Source organism: Kogia breviceps, chromosome 14 (assembly GCF_026419965.1).
Source record: "Kogia breviceps isolate mKogBre1 chromosome 14, mKogBre1 haplotype 1, whole genome shotgun sequence".
NCBI lineage: Eukaryota > Metazoa > Chordata > Mammalia > Artiodactyla > Physeteridae > Kogia > Kogia breviceps.
This window is the reverse complement of record NC_081323.1, coordinates 86507003-86522854: the sequence shown is the minus strand read 5'-3', so window position 1 is coordinate 86522854 and position 15852 is coordinate 86507003. Positions and strand designations below refer to the sequence as shown.

Genomic DNA, 15852 nt, shown 5'->3' with positions numbered 1-15852 from the left:
TCCTTTTTTTCTTTTTTTAATTGTGGTAAGACACATAACACAAAATTTACTATTCTAATAATTTTAAAGTTCAGCAGCATCAAGTACATTCACGTCGTTGTGCCACCCTAAACCCACTGTTCAGCTCCTCAGGTCCTCCACTAGGGGGCGGACGAACACAGCGCATCAGACAGCCTCTTCGCACCACCTAGTCCACGCATGCGCTTCTCACCTGGTGAAGGTAAGCGGGGGCGGGGCAGGGGCGGAGCCTCGGGGCGGGGGCGGGGCACGCAGGCGCGGCGCGGGCATTGTGACGTCAGGTTGCGCGGCCGGGCTGGAACCTGGTCCGGGCTCGGTGAGGCGCTTCTCCGAGCGTGACGCGCTGACTCCCCTCCCCGCGGACTCCCTTCCCCGAGGCCCGCCCGCCCGCCTCACCGCCGCCTCCTTCGCTCCCTCAGAGCGGGCCAGCGGCCGGGGCGGAGGCCCGGAGGCGTCTCGGCGCCGAGAGGGCGGGCGGGTGGGCGGGCTTCGGAGCGCCGGGAGGGCCGGGTCCGCGGCCGGTCGGTGCGCGGCGGGCGGGCGGCGGTCGCCGGTCTATATGGCGGCGGCTCTGTCGGGCCTGGCTGTCCGGCTGTCGCGCTCGGCCGCCGCCCGCTCCTATGGGGTCTTCTGCAAAGGGCTGACCCGCACGCTGCTCATCTTTTTCGACCTGGCCTGGAGGTTGCGCATCAACTTCCCCTACCTCTACATCGTGGCTTCCATGATGCTCAACGTGCGCCTGCAGGTGGGTGAGCCGCTCCCGCGCGGCCTCTGTCCCCCGACCCTCCCCCGAGCGCCGGTCCGCCCAGCGCGGCCCGGCCCACCTCGCTCAGGACGATGAAGATGCCGCCGGGAGCTGCCAAGCTGGATGCTGAACGTATGCCAAACGCCGTGCATTTCTCCCGCAACCCCACGGGGGAAAAACCCGCTGAGGTTATTGTTATCCCTGTTCCGCAAACGAGGCGGGGTGGGGACGTGGAGCGGCCTGCCTCGGGTAAGGGCCTGCGGCTGGGGCGTGGGGTCCGCGGTCAGTCAGGTGGATGCTGCCACGGGTGCCGAAGGCCCTGGCCCTGAAGAGGAAATTTTGCCCAGAACATTACAAAATCTGGGGCGCGGGGGTGGGGGGTGCGTTTATGGTTGACTTTCCTAGTTCCCAAACTTTACGAAGCTTTGAAAAGAATTAAAACTTAAGAGAGATTAATTCATGTTAACCAGTGTTCTTATGGAGGTATCTCATCTTGGCGGGGGTGGGTGGTGGTGAAAGGAGTGGGGGTGATGAGAGAAAACGAGGTGGAAGGAGGTAGAGAGGCAAAGGTTCAGAGGCTCGAAACAGTTCAGGTGTGAAATAGTACACACACACACACACACACACACACCCAGCACCTTGGAGATCATCTTTGCTATAAATGATTGACATTTCCACATCCCTCAAATTCCAGATGCCTTTTTCTAGTGGAATGGAAGGTCATCAAATTGAGAATGATTCCTTTCCGAGTGTGTCATAGATGGCCAAGTGCTGAGCGTGTCTTGGATTTCGTTTTCACGTGGTGGAGTGTCTGCTGTGTGCCAGGCCCGGGCTCTGTGATGGAGGGATGGGTCCCTGTGCATTGAGAGCTTACAGTCCGGCCGTACTTGTGGTGCTTCCTGGTGTGCAAAATGAGGAAGCCTGAGCGGTAGCACTACGCGGAATTGACATGGGCGGGGCAGGTGTCTTCCTTTTCCCCTTTGGTTCCGTTGTATCAGAATATAATTGTCTCTAAGCTTGAACTGTCAAGTTTTGGGTGCCTCTCACTGGTGCTGGCAGGCCACATAAAACTTAAAACCCGGGCTTCCCCGGTGGCGCAGTGGTTGAGAGTCCACCTGCCGATGCAAGGGACGCGGGTTCGTGCCCCGGTCCGGGAAGATCCCACGTGCCGCGGAGCGGCAGGGACTTGTGTCATCCTTAAGCCACAAGTGAGCAGGGAAGGAATGAATATAGATTTTCAAGTGTGTGTGAGCAGGGACTTGTGGCATCCTTTAAGTGGCGCCTGATACCTCGGATACCTTTCCAGCATGTGGTATCAATGTGTAAAGAAGGGTGCTGGGAGTGGGGACTGGGATAAATCAGAAAGCCTGTGCTCTAGCCACTTGTCACTAGCCAACTGTTGTTTGTCAGATATAGCAGTTTACAAGAGAAATTGGAAATCCTGATTTTTAAATATCAACTTAAAAAATAAACTGTGGGCAAAACAAAATATTTGACCCCAAGCTCCACTTTGGAAACTCTTGTTCTAGTGTTACATTTATAATTTGCAGTCGTCTGTAAAAATCACAAGAATGACTGTAAGAGAAAACCTACGTAATATTGAAAATACCCAGTTTGGTACCATTTAAAAAAAAAAATCAGCTTTCTCATATGCTCACTTAGCTATTTATGACCACTCCCCTAGTCCAAGCTACTATAATCACTCACCCAGACTATTGCAGGTGCCTCCCTCTATTCTCCATAGGGCCCTTAGAAAAGTCTTTTAAAAATATAAATCAGATCGTGTCATTCCTCACAAAAAACCAGAAAACAAAAACTGCTTCCCATTGCATGTGGCATGCAGTTCACGTTTCTATCCTGCAGATCTGATTTCTCTCCACCTTTCTAACCTCTCCCGTGGCCTGTTCCTTGCTTGCTAGTGTTTCTCTTATTTTCCTATCTACTCATTGCATGCACCAAGCCCCTTCCGGCCCCTGGGCACTTGCACTTGCTGTTCTTTCCACCTCGAGTGTTCTTCCCTGGCTCTTTCAGCGCTGATACATTCTCACACCCGGGTTCTCCTTTCAGAGGGGTATTTTGGGGTCACCAGGGAGGGTCTTTTAGAGTGCTGAAGGCTTGTTTATTTCATATCAATAAGGAGCAGAGGAGTCCGTTCCTATTCTGATGATGAGGATTTCCAAATCTCTCACTTGCTTGTAAGGCAGTAGGATCATCTCTGGAAAGGTTGTTCAAATACAGATTTCAGAACAAGGAGTTTGCACTGTCATGATTGAGGGTAAATGCATTTTGGAGGCGGGAAGTTGGCTCTGAGGAGTGGCGTGGGCAGTAGGGAGAGCTGGGTACACCAGGCTGATGGATGGCTTGGTGCACTGGATGTCAAGTCATCGCCCAGGTACGGCACAGCTTTAGAGTCCTGGGGAATTTGGACGCTCTGGCTGTAGAGTGTGGGCTTTGTTGGTCAGTTCAGGGGTGAGTGGGATGTGGGGAGGCCCAGACAAGGTGGTCGCCGGGTACCTTGGGGGAGGGCTGTCTGAGAACTACATGAGGATTTTAGGTGTGATCTTGGGCTTGGATCAAGTGCGGCAGCAGCCTGTCGCATGCTGAGGGGGGCAGGGTGGGAGTCGGGGTGTCTCTTTACTGTAATATTTCCATCTGCTGCTTTAAACTCCCCTGCAGATTTAGAGTTTCTGTTCATCGGTGGAAGATCATTAACTTACCTGACTTGAGGGTTTAATGATTCTGGCCTCTGGTAAAGGGAAGTGCAACAGGAAATAGGGGACAGGCCAACTCACCACCACATGCTTACTCAGGACACTCGGTCCATCCTTTTCCTTGCAGGGCCACTGGAGGCTGTTTTGTGAGTAATAAGGAATAGAGGACTCTGTGTCCCACATGTTAACTAAGGACCCCCAAACCATCTGTCAGTAGGGTAGCCAGGCATTTAAAGGAGATTGATACCTCTTCTTCAATTTGAGAGTGATTAAATGAGAGAATAGATACAAAGGGGCTTTGTAAACTGAGAAGGGCTATGATTTAAAAATACTGTTTGCAAGCAAGGCTTAATCTCCTAGAGTCATTAGCATCCTACTTGTTTATATGTAATCTGAAATACAAGGCAGTGGAAAAAAATGAGAATCCATACCAAATACTAAATGTAGTAAAAGGAAGATGAAAAAAAGTGCACTGAAAACCTGCTGTAATTGAACAAGTTATGCCTACAATGTTTCAGTTACATTGCCTGTGGAAAGAATCAAGTATCTTAGCCCCAGGTCACCTAGATTCGCGTAACCATTAAAAGAGGAGGTCTGAAAGAGAACAGCTGGAGAAGATGACATCATGAAGGTGAGCGATAGTTGTCAGACCAAGCTGTGGCCTTGGCTTTCTGAGCAGTCAGCCGCACGGCCCTGTGCTGAGCCGGCCAGGCCCAGAGCCTCTCCTGGCCCGTCCTCCGCGGCCCGTCTCCCTGTTTTGTTTCTAACTGCTCTTCTTCAGTGTCCTCTCTCTGAAGGTCTTTCTAGATCCATAGCTCCATAGGTTTCAGTGTTCACCTATCACTTGAAAATCTATATTCATTCCTTCCAACCAGGTAAAAAGAGTTGAGGAATGTGCGCAGGGCTGGGGAAGCTGGGTCCTGTTCTAAGTAGAGCATTCGGAGTGAGGCTCAGTGATGAGCGAAACTTGAAGGGGATGAGGGCTTTAGCCACGGAGATGCCTGGCCTAGCAGAGTGTTTGGTTTCATGCAGAGAAGCCTTGCAGCCCGTGCGAGAGCTCTGCGTGTCCCAGGGCAGTGGGAGGTGGCCGGAGGCTGGGACTGCGAGGCTTGTGTGCCTTGGACTGCCAGGACGTTGGCCTTGACTGAAATCATCTTACGGCCAGACAATTTCAAAAAGTAGTAAAGGGCTTCCCTGGTGGCGCAGTGGTTGAGAGTCCGCCTGCCGATGCAGGGGACGCGGGTTCGTGCCCCGGTCCGGGAGGATCCCACGTGCCGCGGAGCGGCTGGGCCCGTGAGCCGTGGCCGCTGAGCCTGCGCGTCCGGAGCCTGTGCTCCTGGAAGAAAATTGGAGGAAATTATAGACTATTAAGGAACATCATAAAAGCTTAAGAGGCAAAGTCAAAAGCATGAGCTCAGTTAAACGTAGGAGTTTGTTCTGGCTTCTGGGATATTGAACAGCTATATACTTTGAGATGGAAAATTCCAAACATGTAGGACACATAAAAATACCATGAAATCTTTCCTATCTTTCAAGGGAATTCATAATCATGGTTTTTCATAAACTTTTGAAAAAAGTTCCACCTATAAAGATAGGTTGAAGTAGATTTTGAAAAATTTTTAACCTGCGTAAAATTTGAAAGAATAGTACGGTGAACACCTGTATCCTTGACGCAAGTTTTTAAAAAGTCTTAGAAATGAATTCTCACCTAATGGTTCAAGCAGATGTTAAAGTGTATGAATTAGGTCTATATGTACTAATGTTATAAGGTATTCACCAAATATACAGTGAAGAAAAGCAAGTTTAAAAACCATCTAAGTAGTACCACATTTTTAAAAATTTTCATAAATACACATGTCAATACCTAGAGCAGGAAGAAGCATTCCAGGACCAGGAGGCAGCCCTAACTCTGGAGAGAGCCTGGGCATTCCTTCTCACATGATCTGTGCAGAAGGGCCAGTGTTTCTTCACCTCCACAGACTGGATGGCTTGTAAACGACAAACATTAATTTCTCGCAGTTCTGGAGGCTGAGATGTCCAAGATCAAGGCACCAGTATGGTCAAGCTCTCTTGAGGGCCCTCCTGGTTCGTGGCCAGTGCCTTCTTGCTGTGTCCTCGCATGGTAGAAGGGGCTAGGGATCTCTGTGGCATCTTTTTATAAGAACATTAATTGGGGCTTCCCTGGTGGCACAGTGGTTAAGAATCTACCTGCCAATGCAGGGGACACGGGTTTGAGCCCTGGTCTGGGAAGATCCCACATGGCCATGGATCAACTAAGCCCGTGTGCCACGACTACTGAGCCCGTGTGCCACAAGTACTGAAGCCTGTGTGCCTGTAGCCTGTGCTCTGCAACAAGAGAAGCCACCGCAATGAGAAGCCCGCACACTGCAACGAAGAGTAGCCCCCGCTTGCCGCAACTAGAGAAAGCTCGCGCGCAGTGACAAAGACCCAATGCAGCCAAAAACAAATTTAAAAAAAATTAATCTCACTCACCTCCTAATACCATCATCTTTGGAGGTTAGGGGTTCAGCATATGAATTTTGGGGGGTTACAAACATTCAGACCGTAGCACCTCCTGATAGGTTTGTAAGACCCAATAGAAATGAATTGCTTTTAAACATAAGAACTAAAACTATAAAACTCTTAGAATGTAGGGGAAAATCTTCATGATACTGAATTTGGCAACGATTTCTTACCAAAAGCACAGGCAACAAAAGAAAAAGATAAATTGGACTTTGTGAATATTAGACATCGGTTCATCAAAGGATACTATCGAGAGTGAAAGCGGCAACTCACAGAATGGGAGAAAGTATAGTTGACCCTTGAAGAACACAGGTTTGAACCGTGCAGGTCCACTAATGTGAAGAACTTTTTCAGTAGTTTATACTAACACTACGTGATCTGAGGTTGGTTGAATCTTCAGATGTGGAACTGCAGAGGCGGAGGAACCACGTATAGGAAGGGTTGCTATAAAGTTGTACTCAGATTTTCGACTGTGCGGAGGGTCAATGTCCCTAGCCCCCAAGTTGTTCAAGGGTCACCTGTATTTGCAAACCATATATCTGTTAAGGATTAATGTCCAAAACATGTAAAGAACTCTTGCAACTCAACAGCAACAAAAAACCCAATCCAAAAATTGGCAAAGGACTTGAATAGACATTTCTCCAAAGAAGATATATCAATGGCAAGTAAGCCCAGGAAAAGATGGGCAATTGGAACGTGTTTGTGGGCAGCCCGTCCACCCACTAAGGTGAGGCCCTGACACATCATCATGATGACCTCTGAGCCCCAGCTTGCCCACTTCAGCCTTGTGGCCCCGTGGGATGCCCAGAGGAGGGGCCCTGGTGGCCAGGCTCCTCTCCCCATACCAGTCCTGCAGGATGTGGACGCAGTGTCCCCCTGCCTCTGGGCTCTCACAGGCCCACCGGGTCAACTTCTCTCCCTGAGACTCGGCTCCTCGCACCTCTCCCCATCCCGCTCCAGGGACACTCATGGACCTGAAGGATGAGTGACCACTCGTTTCTCACTGACAGAATCTACCCACCCAGACCGAGGGACCCCTACTTCAGGCTTAGTCTCCAAGAGCCCTCCCTAACTGCTCCAGTTCCAAATCTGAGCCCAGCCACACAGGCTGAGAAACACGCCCCCTGCGCAGCCCTCGCCTGGCCTGGCACTGCCCCTAGGATGCCTCTCCTCTGCCAGGGCGGTAATAAAATCCAGTGCTAGGAGAGAGGAATTAGGGAACTGCAAATCAAAGCCACAACGAGATGTGATGCTACTTCACACCCGTTAGGTTGGCTGTTATGGGGTGAGGGGGAGGGAAAGAATGGCGAGGATGTGGAGAGATTAAAACCCTTGTGCACTGTTGGTGGGAATGTAAAATGGTGCAGTTGCTATGGAAAACAGTTTGGCAAGTCCTCAGAAAGTTAAACATAGAATCACTGTATGATTCAGCAAGTTCACTGGTAGGTGTAATACCCCCAAAATTTGAAAACAGGGGCTCAGGCACTTGTGCTCCAGTGTTCATAGCAGCACTACGGACAACAGCCAAAAAGTAGATACAGTCCAAGTGTCCATCAGCAGATGAGTGGATAAACAGAGTGTTTTATACTTTCAATGCAAAATTATACATCTCTGAAAAGGAATAAAGTTCTTTTTTGGCTGTGCCGTGCGGCTTGCAGGATCTTAGTTCCCTGACCGGTGGTGGAAGCTGTGCCCCCTGCAGTGGAAGCGAGGAGTCTTAACCACTGGACCGCCAGGGAAGTCCCAGCAATAAAGTTCTGATACCTGCTACAGCTTGAGGAACCTTAGGGACACTATTCATAGAGGCAGAAGGTAGAAGGTGGTTGTCAGGGGCTGGAGGAGGGGGAATGGGAATTGTTTAATGGAACAGTTCTAGTCTGGAATGGTGAAAACGTTCTGGAGGTGTGTGGTGGTGATGGATGGTAGATTTTATGTATATTTTACAGCAGTTTTTTTTTAAGTACTAGAAAAGTGATTACGCTGTTGGTTGTTGTGGCAGTGTTAAGTTGCCATAGAAGTTTCTAAGAGCCTATTCTTAATTTTGTTCTTGTATGATCACAGTAACAAACTTGGGGTGTGGCCAGGGTCCAGTGGCTTGTACATTTTTAAGGATTTTGGCTTACTCTGAGTGAAATGGGAAACATTTCACTGAGATGTGACCTAATCTGACTTGCTTTTATAAAGGATCATTTTTTTCTTCTTTATAAAAAAAAAAAAAAAAGGTTTGTTTTTTCTTTTAAGGATCTTTTTTTTTTTTTCCCCCCTGCGCAGCATGGATTGTGGGAATCTTAGTTTGCCAACCAGGGATTGAACCCAAGCCCCAGCAGTGAAAGCACCGAGTCCTAACCACTGGACCTCCAGGGAATTCTCTAAAGATCATATTTTTTCAAAACCTTTATTGTGGGAATATTCAAATATACACAAAAGTGGAGTACAGATGTCCCTTGGTACCTGCGAGGGGTTGGTTTTAGGACCCCTGGGGAATACCAAAATCCACAGATGCTCAAGTCCCTTGTATAAAACCGTGTAGTATTTGCATGTAACCTGTGTACATCCTCCCTTACCGAATACAATGTAAGTGCTATGTAAATAGTTGTAAACACAACGTAAGTGCTATGTAAATAGTTGCTAGCACACAGCAAATTCAAATTTTGCTTTTTGGAACTTTCTGGAAATTCCCCCCTCCCCCAAAAAATTTGTTTTTTTCTATTTCCTCTTGGTTGAATCCTCAGATGCGGAACTTGCAGATATGGAGGGCCACCTGTAGTATAATGAACCCCATGTATCCATCACTTCTTTTCAGTAAGGATCAACTCTTTGCTAATCCTCTTTTATCTCTTCTCCGCAGTCCTGCACTGTGTCCATCTAATCACCACACACCGGAGTATTTTAAATAAATCCCAGACAGAACAGATCACTTTTTTGGTTTGTTGCTTAGTTTTTACTTTGAAGTAATTTGACTTACAGAGGTTGCAAATCAGTGCAGAGAGTTCCCATAGACCCTTCCCCCAGCTTCCTGGAATGTTGACATCTTACCTGGCCAGAGTACAGGCATCAGAACTAAGAAGTTAACGTTGGTGCAGTACTATTTGGATTTCACCAGTTTTTTCCACCAGTGAATTTTTTTCTGTCCCTGGACCCCACAGTGCATTTAGTTGCCATGCCTTAGTCTCATCCAGTCTGTAATTTCCTTAGTCTTGTCTCTTATGTCCGTCAGTTGTTTTTTCAACTTTTGGATGTTTTTCACTTCTTGGCTGTTATAAGTAATGCCATGCACATTCTACAGGCACACCTTAGGTATTGTGGGTTCGGTTCCAGACCACTGCAGCAAAGCGGTTATCGTGCTAAAGCGAGTCACGTGAACGTTTTGGTTTCCCAGTGCGTATAAAAGTTATGTTTACACTATGCGGTAGTCTATTAAATGTGCAATAGCATTGTGTCTAAAAAATGGACATCCCTTAATTAAAAAATACTCGATTGCCAAAAAATGCCAACCATCGTCAGAGCCTCCATTGGGTCGCCATCATTCTTGCCGTAGTGACGTCAGAGGTCACTGATCACAGACGACCATTACAAATATAATAGTAATGAAAAATTTCGAAGTATTGCAGGAATTACCAAAACGTGCAGATACGAAGTGAGCAAATGCTGTTGGGAAAATGGTGCCAATAGACTTGCTCAATGCAGGGTTGCCATAAACCTTCAGTTTGTAAGAAACACTGCAAAACGTAATAAAGTGAGGTGTGCTTGTATAGGTGTTGTGTGGGCATGTGTTTTCATTTCTCTTGGTTATGTACCTAGGCATGGAATTGCTGGGTCATATAGTAACTCTGCATTCAGCCATTTCAAAGAGATCACTCTTACTTCACGGTAAGAGTGGAGGGTGGAAGCGGGGAGACCCTTAGATTAACAGGAGAGGATGCTGGTGGTTTCTCAGGATGCAGCCGGGGAGGTGATGGGAGGAGGTTGCACTGTGGCTGTATCTTGGTGTTTGAGCCAACAGGCTTGCCTGCCTTGAAGGAGGAGGTGGTGTGAGAGAAAAGCTCATTAGCATCCCTTTGCGTGTGAACTATACATGTTCTTTACCCGTTTTTCTGGTGGGTTGTTGGTGGGTTTCTTGGAGCCACCAAGAAACCCACCAACTTATCAGACACCTTATCAGTTGTCTGTGATAAGAGTTGAAATTTTTTTCCAGTTAGTATATTTTTGACTTTGCTTATAGTGTGTTTTTGCCATACTGAAGTCTATGTAGTCAAATTTAACAATCTTTTCTGACTTTTGGGTTTTGTCATAGTTAGAAAGGCCTTCCAAACGCTAAAGATATAAGGAATTCACCTGTTATTTGTTCTGGTACTATTGTATCATGTTTTACTTTTTTTTTTTACGCGGGCCTCTCACTGTTGTGGCCTCTCCCGTTGCAGAGCACAGGCTCCAGACGCGCAGGCTCAGCGGCCATGGCTCATGGGCCCAGCCGCTCCGCGGCATGTGGGATCTTCCCAGACCGGGGCACGAACCTGCGTCCCCTGTATCGGCAGGCAGAATCTCAACCACTGCGCCACCAGGGAAGCCCCATGTTTTACTTTTAAATGCAGTGTGTTGGAGTTTATCCTGGTGTATGGTGTATGATGTGGGTCCAAACTGACCGTTCTCTGAAGAGCACCGCCGGGAGAAACCTCGTGTGTATGACATGCTTGTCCTTGTACGTACATTCACTGGAAAGCAAGTTTCGAGAAGACAGAGCTCGTTTTGTCTGCTGGTGCACTGTCCTGACACCAGTGCCTAGAACGACGCCTGGCTTAGGGGCGCCGTGAACGCTCATTGATTGAATCTGTCGCAGAAAATCATAGGTGTAGAATCCCAAAGGAAAGGTTATCCTCGTTTGTAAATAATGTTTAAAGTCATTGCCAACTTGCCCTCCACAGAGGTGCTGCACCGTGTGCCCCGTCTGGCCGTGCAGGGGCCCTCTGCTTGCCCCCCGCCCCCTGTGGCCACTCCAGCCTGGCCTCAGCCTCTGTCCTCCGCTGCGGTGCGCCGGTCCGTGCCTAGGCCGCTTCCGCGTTGCCATCCAGCCGTCACTTCTCTGTCCTCTGCTTCACAGGCCCCCTCAGCAGCGTTCTGTCGCTGGTCCCCTCTAATGCTCTTGCTGATAATGGTGCTAAGAGCAGCGGTTTCTTGGATGCCGCAGGCTGCTGCTCAGAGAACACGCCGGGCGCTTTCACGTGAAGAGTCCTCACACACCCCGAGGAAAGAGGACACCGCCCAGCTCGGCCATCCTTCTCGCCTCTCGGCCCTCAGACATGCGAGCGCACCTTTGAGCCTCTGGGTGACGGAAGCAGGGGACAGAGTAGCGGCCCTCAGGAGCTGCACAGCCAGCTTAGCGCTCAGGTGCGATCTGGACGCGCTGAGCGGTTTGCAGCAGGAAGTTGGACCCTGTGGTCTGCTTCCTGCGCTTCTGAGCCAGTGCAGCAGGGGTGACCGGCCCTTCCTGTCTCTCATCCTGTAAACTGTAGCGACTTGAGCAATTTGTTACTCAGCTTGTGTGTGTCAGCTGCCTCCTCGGGCTGCCGGCTCAGCGGTGAGCTCAGTGACGGTCAGGCCGGCTAATGCTTACCTCTGAGAGCTGAGCGCGTGGGTCCCTCTCACCATGACACAGAGGAATGTGCACGCAAAGCAGAGGCAGGCTCACAGACACGGAAGGCAAACTGGTGGTTACCGAGGGGGCGGCAAATTAGGGCTACGGGGCTGACAAATACAAACAGTGGTGTATCAAATAGATAAGCAACAAGGATATATTGTATAGCCATCATCTTGTAATCACTTTTAATGGAGTGTCATCTCTAAACATACTGAATCACTATGCTGTACACCTGAAATTAATATAATACTGTAAATCAGCTATACTTCAATTTACAAAAAAGGGCCGTGAAGCCAGGTGGCCTTGGAGCGCGTTTGTGAGCTGTCACCGGGCAGGACCCCCGTCAAGCCCATTGTTGTCTAACGTGGCCGGGCAGCCCCTGCCCCACTTAGCTGTGTCTGCGCCCCCAGCCCCACGCCGGCCCGCTTTGGGAATAGCCTTGCTGGCTGGCTTTCGGAAGCCTAGAGGCTGGGATATTTTTAGTTTCCAGAGCAGTGGCATCCAGCCCATCACGTCCCTGCGGCCATTAATAGCTCAGGTTAGGGAAGGGAAGGTGTCGCCGTCCAAGAGGGCACAGCTGCCTAACTGGGTCAGGCCTGTTGTCACGCAGCAGGTCAGCTGCCTCCACAGCTGGGGGCTCTGGTGGGAGGGACTGCTCCTGTCCGCCCGAGGATCGTGGACACACGAGAGGACCTCGTCTCCCTGCACACCTCACCCGCTCTGGCCTCTGTGGTTCCATTTTCAACCTTTGTAATTCTTTGAGGGTCAGGGGGAGGCCCCTGTGGGGGGTACGGAGTTTAAGTTCGGGAATTTACCCCCAGTCCTGCACTTTGTTTTTCCTGAATCGTACGGTCTTGAATTTCAGAATAGACTTCCCTCATTCTGGGGCAGGGAGGGGGTGTGTCCGTTTTTGTGGATAAGATGGTTTGCCATAATTTATGCTGCTTATTATTTTGTAGACTTAACATGGGGGTTGAGGGGTGGGAAATGATGAGGACAGAGCTGGGGCCGAGGATGGTTAGTTATATAATTGTGCATATTTTATTTGGTATGATATAGTGTGCCAATATGTATGTATTCAAAAGTATAGTGAGAATAAACCACAAAAAATATTTCATAGATGACTGTGTGTTTGGAAATTATTTGAAAATTATTTCTGGCTCTCAAAATATAAGTAATGTGTGTAACTGTCTAATAGCAAAAGAGGTGGCTGGTTGAGGGCTCAGAGCCAAAATGTTTTAGTGACCTACTGAAGTTTTTTTGTCAAGATAATTGAATACATAGTTTATTAGGCATTTCCTAAAGAACTAGGAGATCTTCAGTAAGCAGTTTATTGTATCATTATTGAATGTATGATTACATTAATAGTATCTTATTCAAAATATTTTAACACAATTATGGCAACACTTCATCTTTCTGAATGGTACTAAGTCCTCATACAAGGACATAATAAAAGTAGTTAGAAACTAATTTTCCTGAGAGTTGGCCCACATTAAGTGACCTGTTTTTCTTAAGAATTTTTTTTAAACCTGTTCTAATATGTATTAAAAATATATTTAGGAATGCTTCCATTTCAGAAAAATGTTCATTCTTGTTTGTTTGTTTGTTTTAAATGGAGGAGAATTGTCTCAGAGCTTAGGTGTAGAAGAATTCTAACCATTTATTTATTTATTTATTTATTTTTGCTGTGTTGGGTCTTCGTTTCTGTGCAAGGGCTTTCTCTAGTTGTGGCAAGTGGGGGCCACTCTTCATCGCGGTGCACGGGCCTCTCATTATCGCGGCCTCTCTTGTTGCGGAGCACAGGCTCCAGACGCGCAGGCTCAGTAGTTGTGGCTCACGGGTCTAGTTGCTCCGCGGCATGTGGGATCCTCCCAGACCAGGGCTCGAACCCGTGTCCCCTGCATTAGCAGGCAGATTCTCAACCACTGTGCCACCAGGGAAGCCCCAGTGTTCATTCTTAGTACATTTCAGATCAGTAAAATAAATGTAAGGTTTAAAATAACATGCTTTGGAGAGTTAATTTGAGAGAACTGTCAAGAGAAGTTAATTAGATTTGACTTGGTGAACTTTGAAAGTGTTTGTTTTGATTCGTAGCCAAAATTGCACCTCTTAAAAGTACAAGTATAACTGTGTGAGGTGATGGATGTTAACTTGTGGTGATCATTTTGCAATATATACAAATATCGACTTACTGTGTTGTACACCTGAAATTAATACATTTTATGTCAGTTATATCTCAATTTAAAAAAAAAGAATTGCATCTTATGTTTGCGTATGGCTTCATACTGCTCAAATATATTTGTATCAGTTGTTATATGGAATAATGGTCACCCTTGTACAGATAAAAAGTTTTGAGCATGCCCTGTGGAGATATATATATATCTTCGTGGTATAAATAAGCATATATATACTATTTTTATAAACTATGTATTTTGCTCTACCAAAATATGGTATATATTATAAAACATAGAAAGAGTTACAAGGGGAACAAGGTAAAAATGAACTAGGCAAAGATGTTCTGGTTTTTTCTCCCATGCTCCTTGAGTTGGGGGCACCCCACTTTAACAGCCGCTGGCCTAGTAGAGCGAGTGAAGAGTTCTTCAGAGTTGACCTGACGCTAACTTAGTTGTTTGCGCAGGAAGCGTATGTAACCGCCCTCTTAGAAGCACTCAACGCAGTTGGCGTACAGAACCCTGGGTTTTCCCGAGGCGCTTTGAGTCTCCCTCCTTAGCGGCTTTGGTGGGCCCCTCGCCCGTCCGGCCTTTAGATCCTGGAGACCCCTGCCTTCTGTACCTCTGTCTTCTCTCTTGACCTGTGACACCGGGCCGTCATTTTATCTGCCTCCCCAGAGCTGGCGACTTCTGAGTCTAGGCCCCCAGCTCTGACATCGCTCTTGAGTAAAGGATGTACTGATCCACCTGCGTGCCAGAGCCCCACAGCCCCGCTCTACTGCCCGGTCTGAGCACCTTCCCTGCCTTCCAGACCTGCGGGTCCTCCCCCTTTGCGGTTAACAACACCGTCACTACCCAGAGCGGAAAGTCAAGAAACCTGCGGGTCAGCTCACCTTCTTCTCCACCTAGTCAGTCACCAACTTAAAAAAGATTCTTCAGTTTCTCTCTCCTCTTTACTCTCACAGGCTTACTTCCTTTTTTCCCCTGCAGTATTGGAATAGCCTCCTGATTGGCCTGTTCAAGGTGATTCCTTTCCAGTCTAGCCACCACACTGCAGCCGGAGAAGTTAATCTAAGAAGCAAATCCAGTCATCGTTTCCTGGCTGAAAATTCCTCAGCGGCCCTCCGTCACCTGCTGGATGAAGCCCAGCTCCTTAGGACGGTGGCCGGGGCCTCTAGCTGTCGGCCCTGCTCCTCAGTGGCTCCGCAGCCCCATTGCTCAGCCCTCCTTGCTTCTCCCTCCGCCTCCAATGATACTTACCTGCTGCGATTTCTTCCCAGTGTACTCTCTTGAAATTTTAAAATACTTACACAGTCGTAAAGCTTAATGAGTCTCCTGGTGCCACGAGATTAGTTAAGAGAAACAGCAGTTTCCTGTCTCCCATTTCTCCATCCAGCCGGCCGCTTGCAGCTACAGCTGGTTCTCTTAGTGTTTACTTCTGTCTCTAAATTGCACGCTTGTAGTGTTGCTTCTTGACTTTTCATTTTTTGAGTTAGTCTTTGTCTTACTGTGGGAGAAGAGTCAGACGCAGCTGTCTTCTACCTGAACGCCATTTCCATCCCTCCTCCTTCCAAAAAGAGTTACTGCATTTTGGTTAGGTTGCTGTTCCTTAGGCTGGCCTCTTAGAAAAGTTACTGAATACAAAGTATATATTTTTTTTGTGGTACGCGGGCCTCTCACCGCTGCGGCCTCTCCCGTTGCGGAGCGCAGGCTCCGGACGCGCAGGCTCAGCGGCCATGGCTCACGGGCCCAGCTGCTCCGCGGCACGTGGGATCTTCCCGGACCGGGGCACGAACCCGTGTCCCCTGCATCGGCAGGCGGACTCTCAACCACTGCGCCACCAGGGAAGCCCCAAAGTATGTATTTTTTAAGTTGAAACATTTATCGATGTTCTCTTGCGGTATGCTCCTTTTTAAAGGACATCAATTAAGGAGGGAACTAGTGAGATGTTATAATCAGTGTAAAGCGGAATTTAGACAAAACACATACATATAATCAGGAACGCTAAAGTGAATTTACAAATAGTTGTAAACCTGGTCAATATGCATA

The 15852-nt window shown here is 48.2% G+C and overlaps 1 protein-coding gene across 3 annotated transcripts in view; it reads left to right on the top strand.

Annotated features, from left to right (window-relative positions):
- Window positions 1-577: 577 nt before the first annotated feature.
- The window catches only part of SMIM10L3 (small integral membrane protein 10 like 3), a 132501-nt gene continuing 117226 nt past the window's right edge, over window positions 578-15852 (top strand). For 2 of the 3 annotated variants that reach the window (XM_067012387.1, XM_059036449.2), the window contains exon 1: window positions 578-763. In XM_067012387.1, coding sequence (XP_066868488.1) covers window positions 578-763 — 186 coding nt within the window. Of the gene's footprint in view, window positions 1013-15852 lie in introns of all 3 variants that reach the window. The other variant, XR_010836385.1, reaches the window with a different exon arrangement.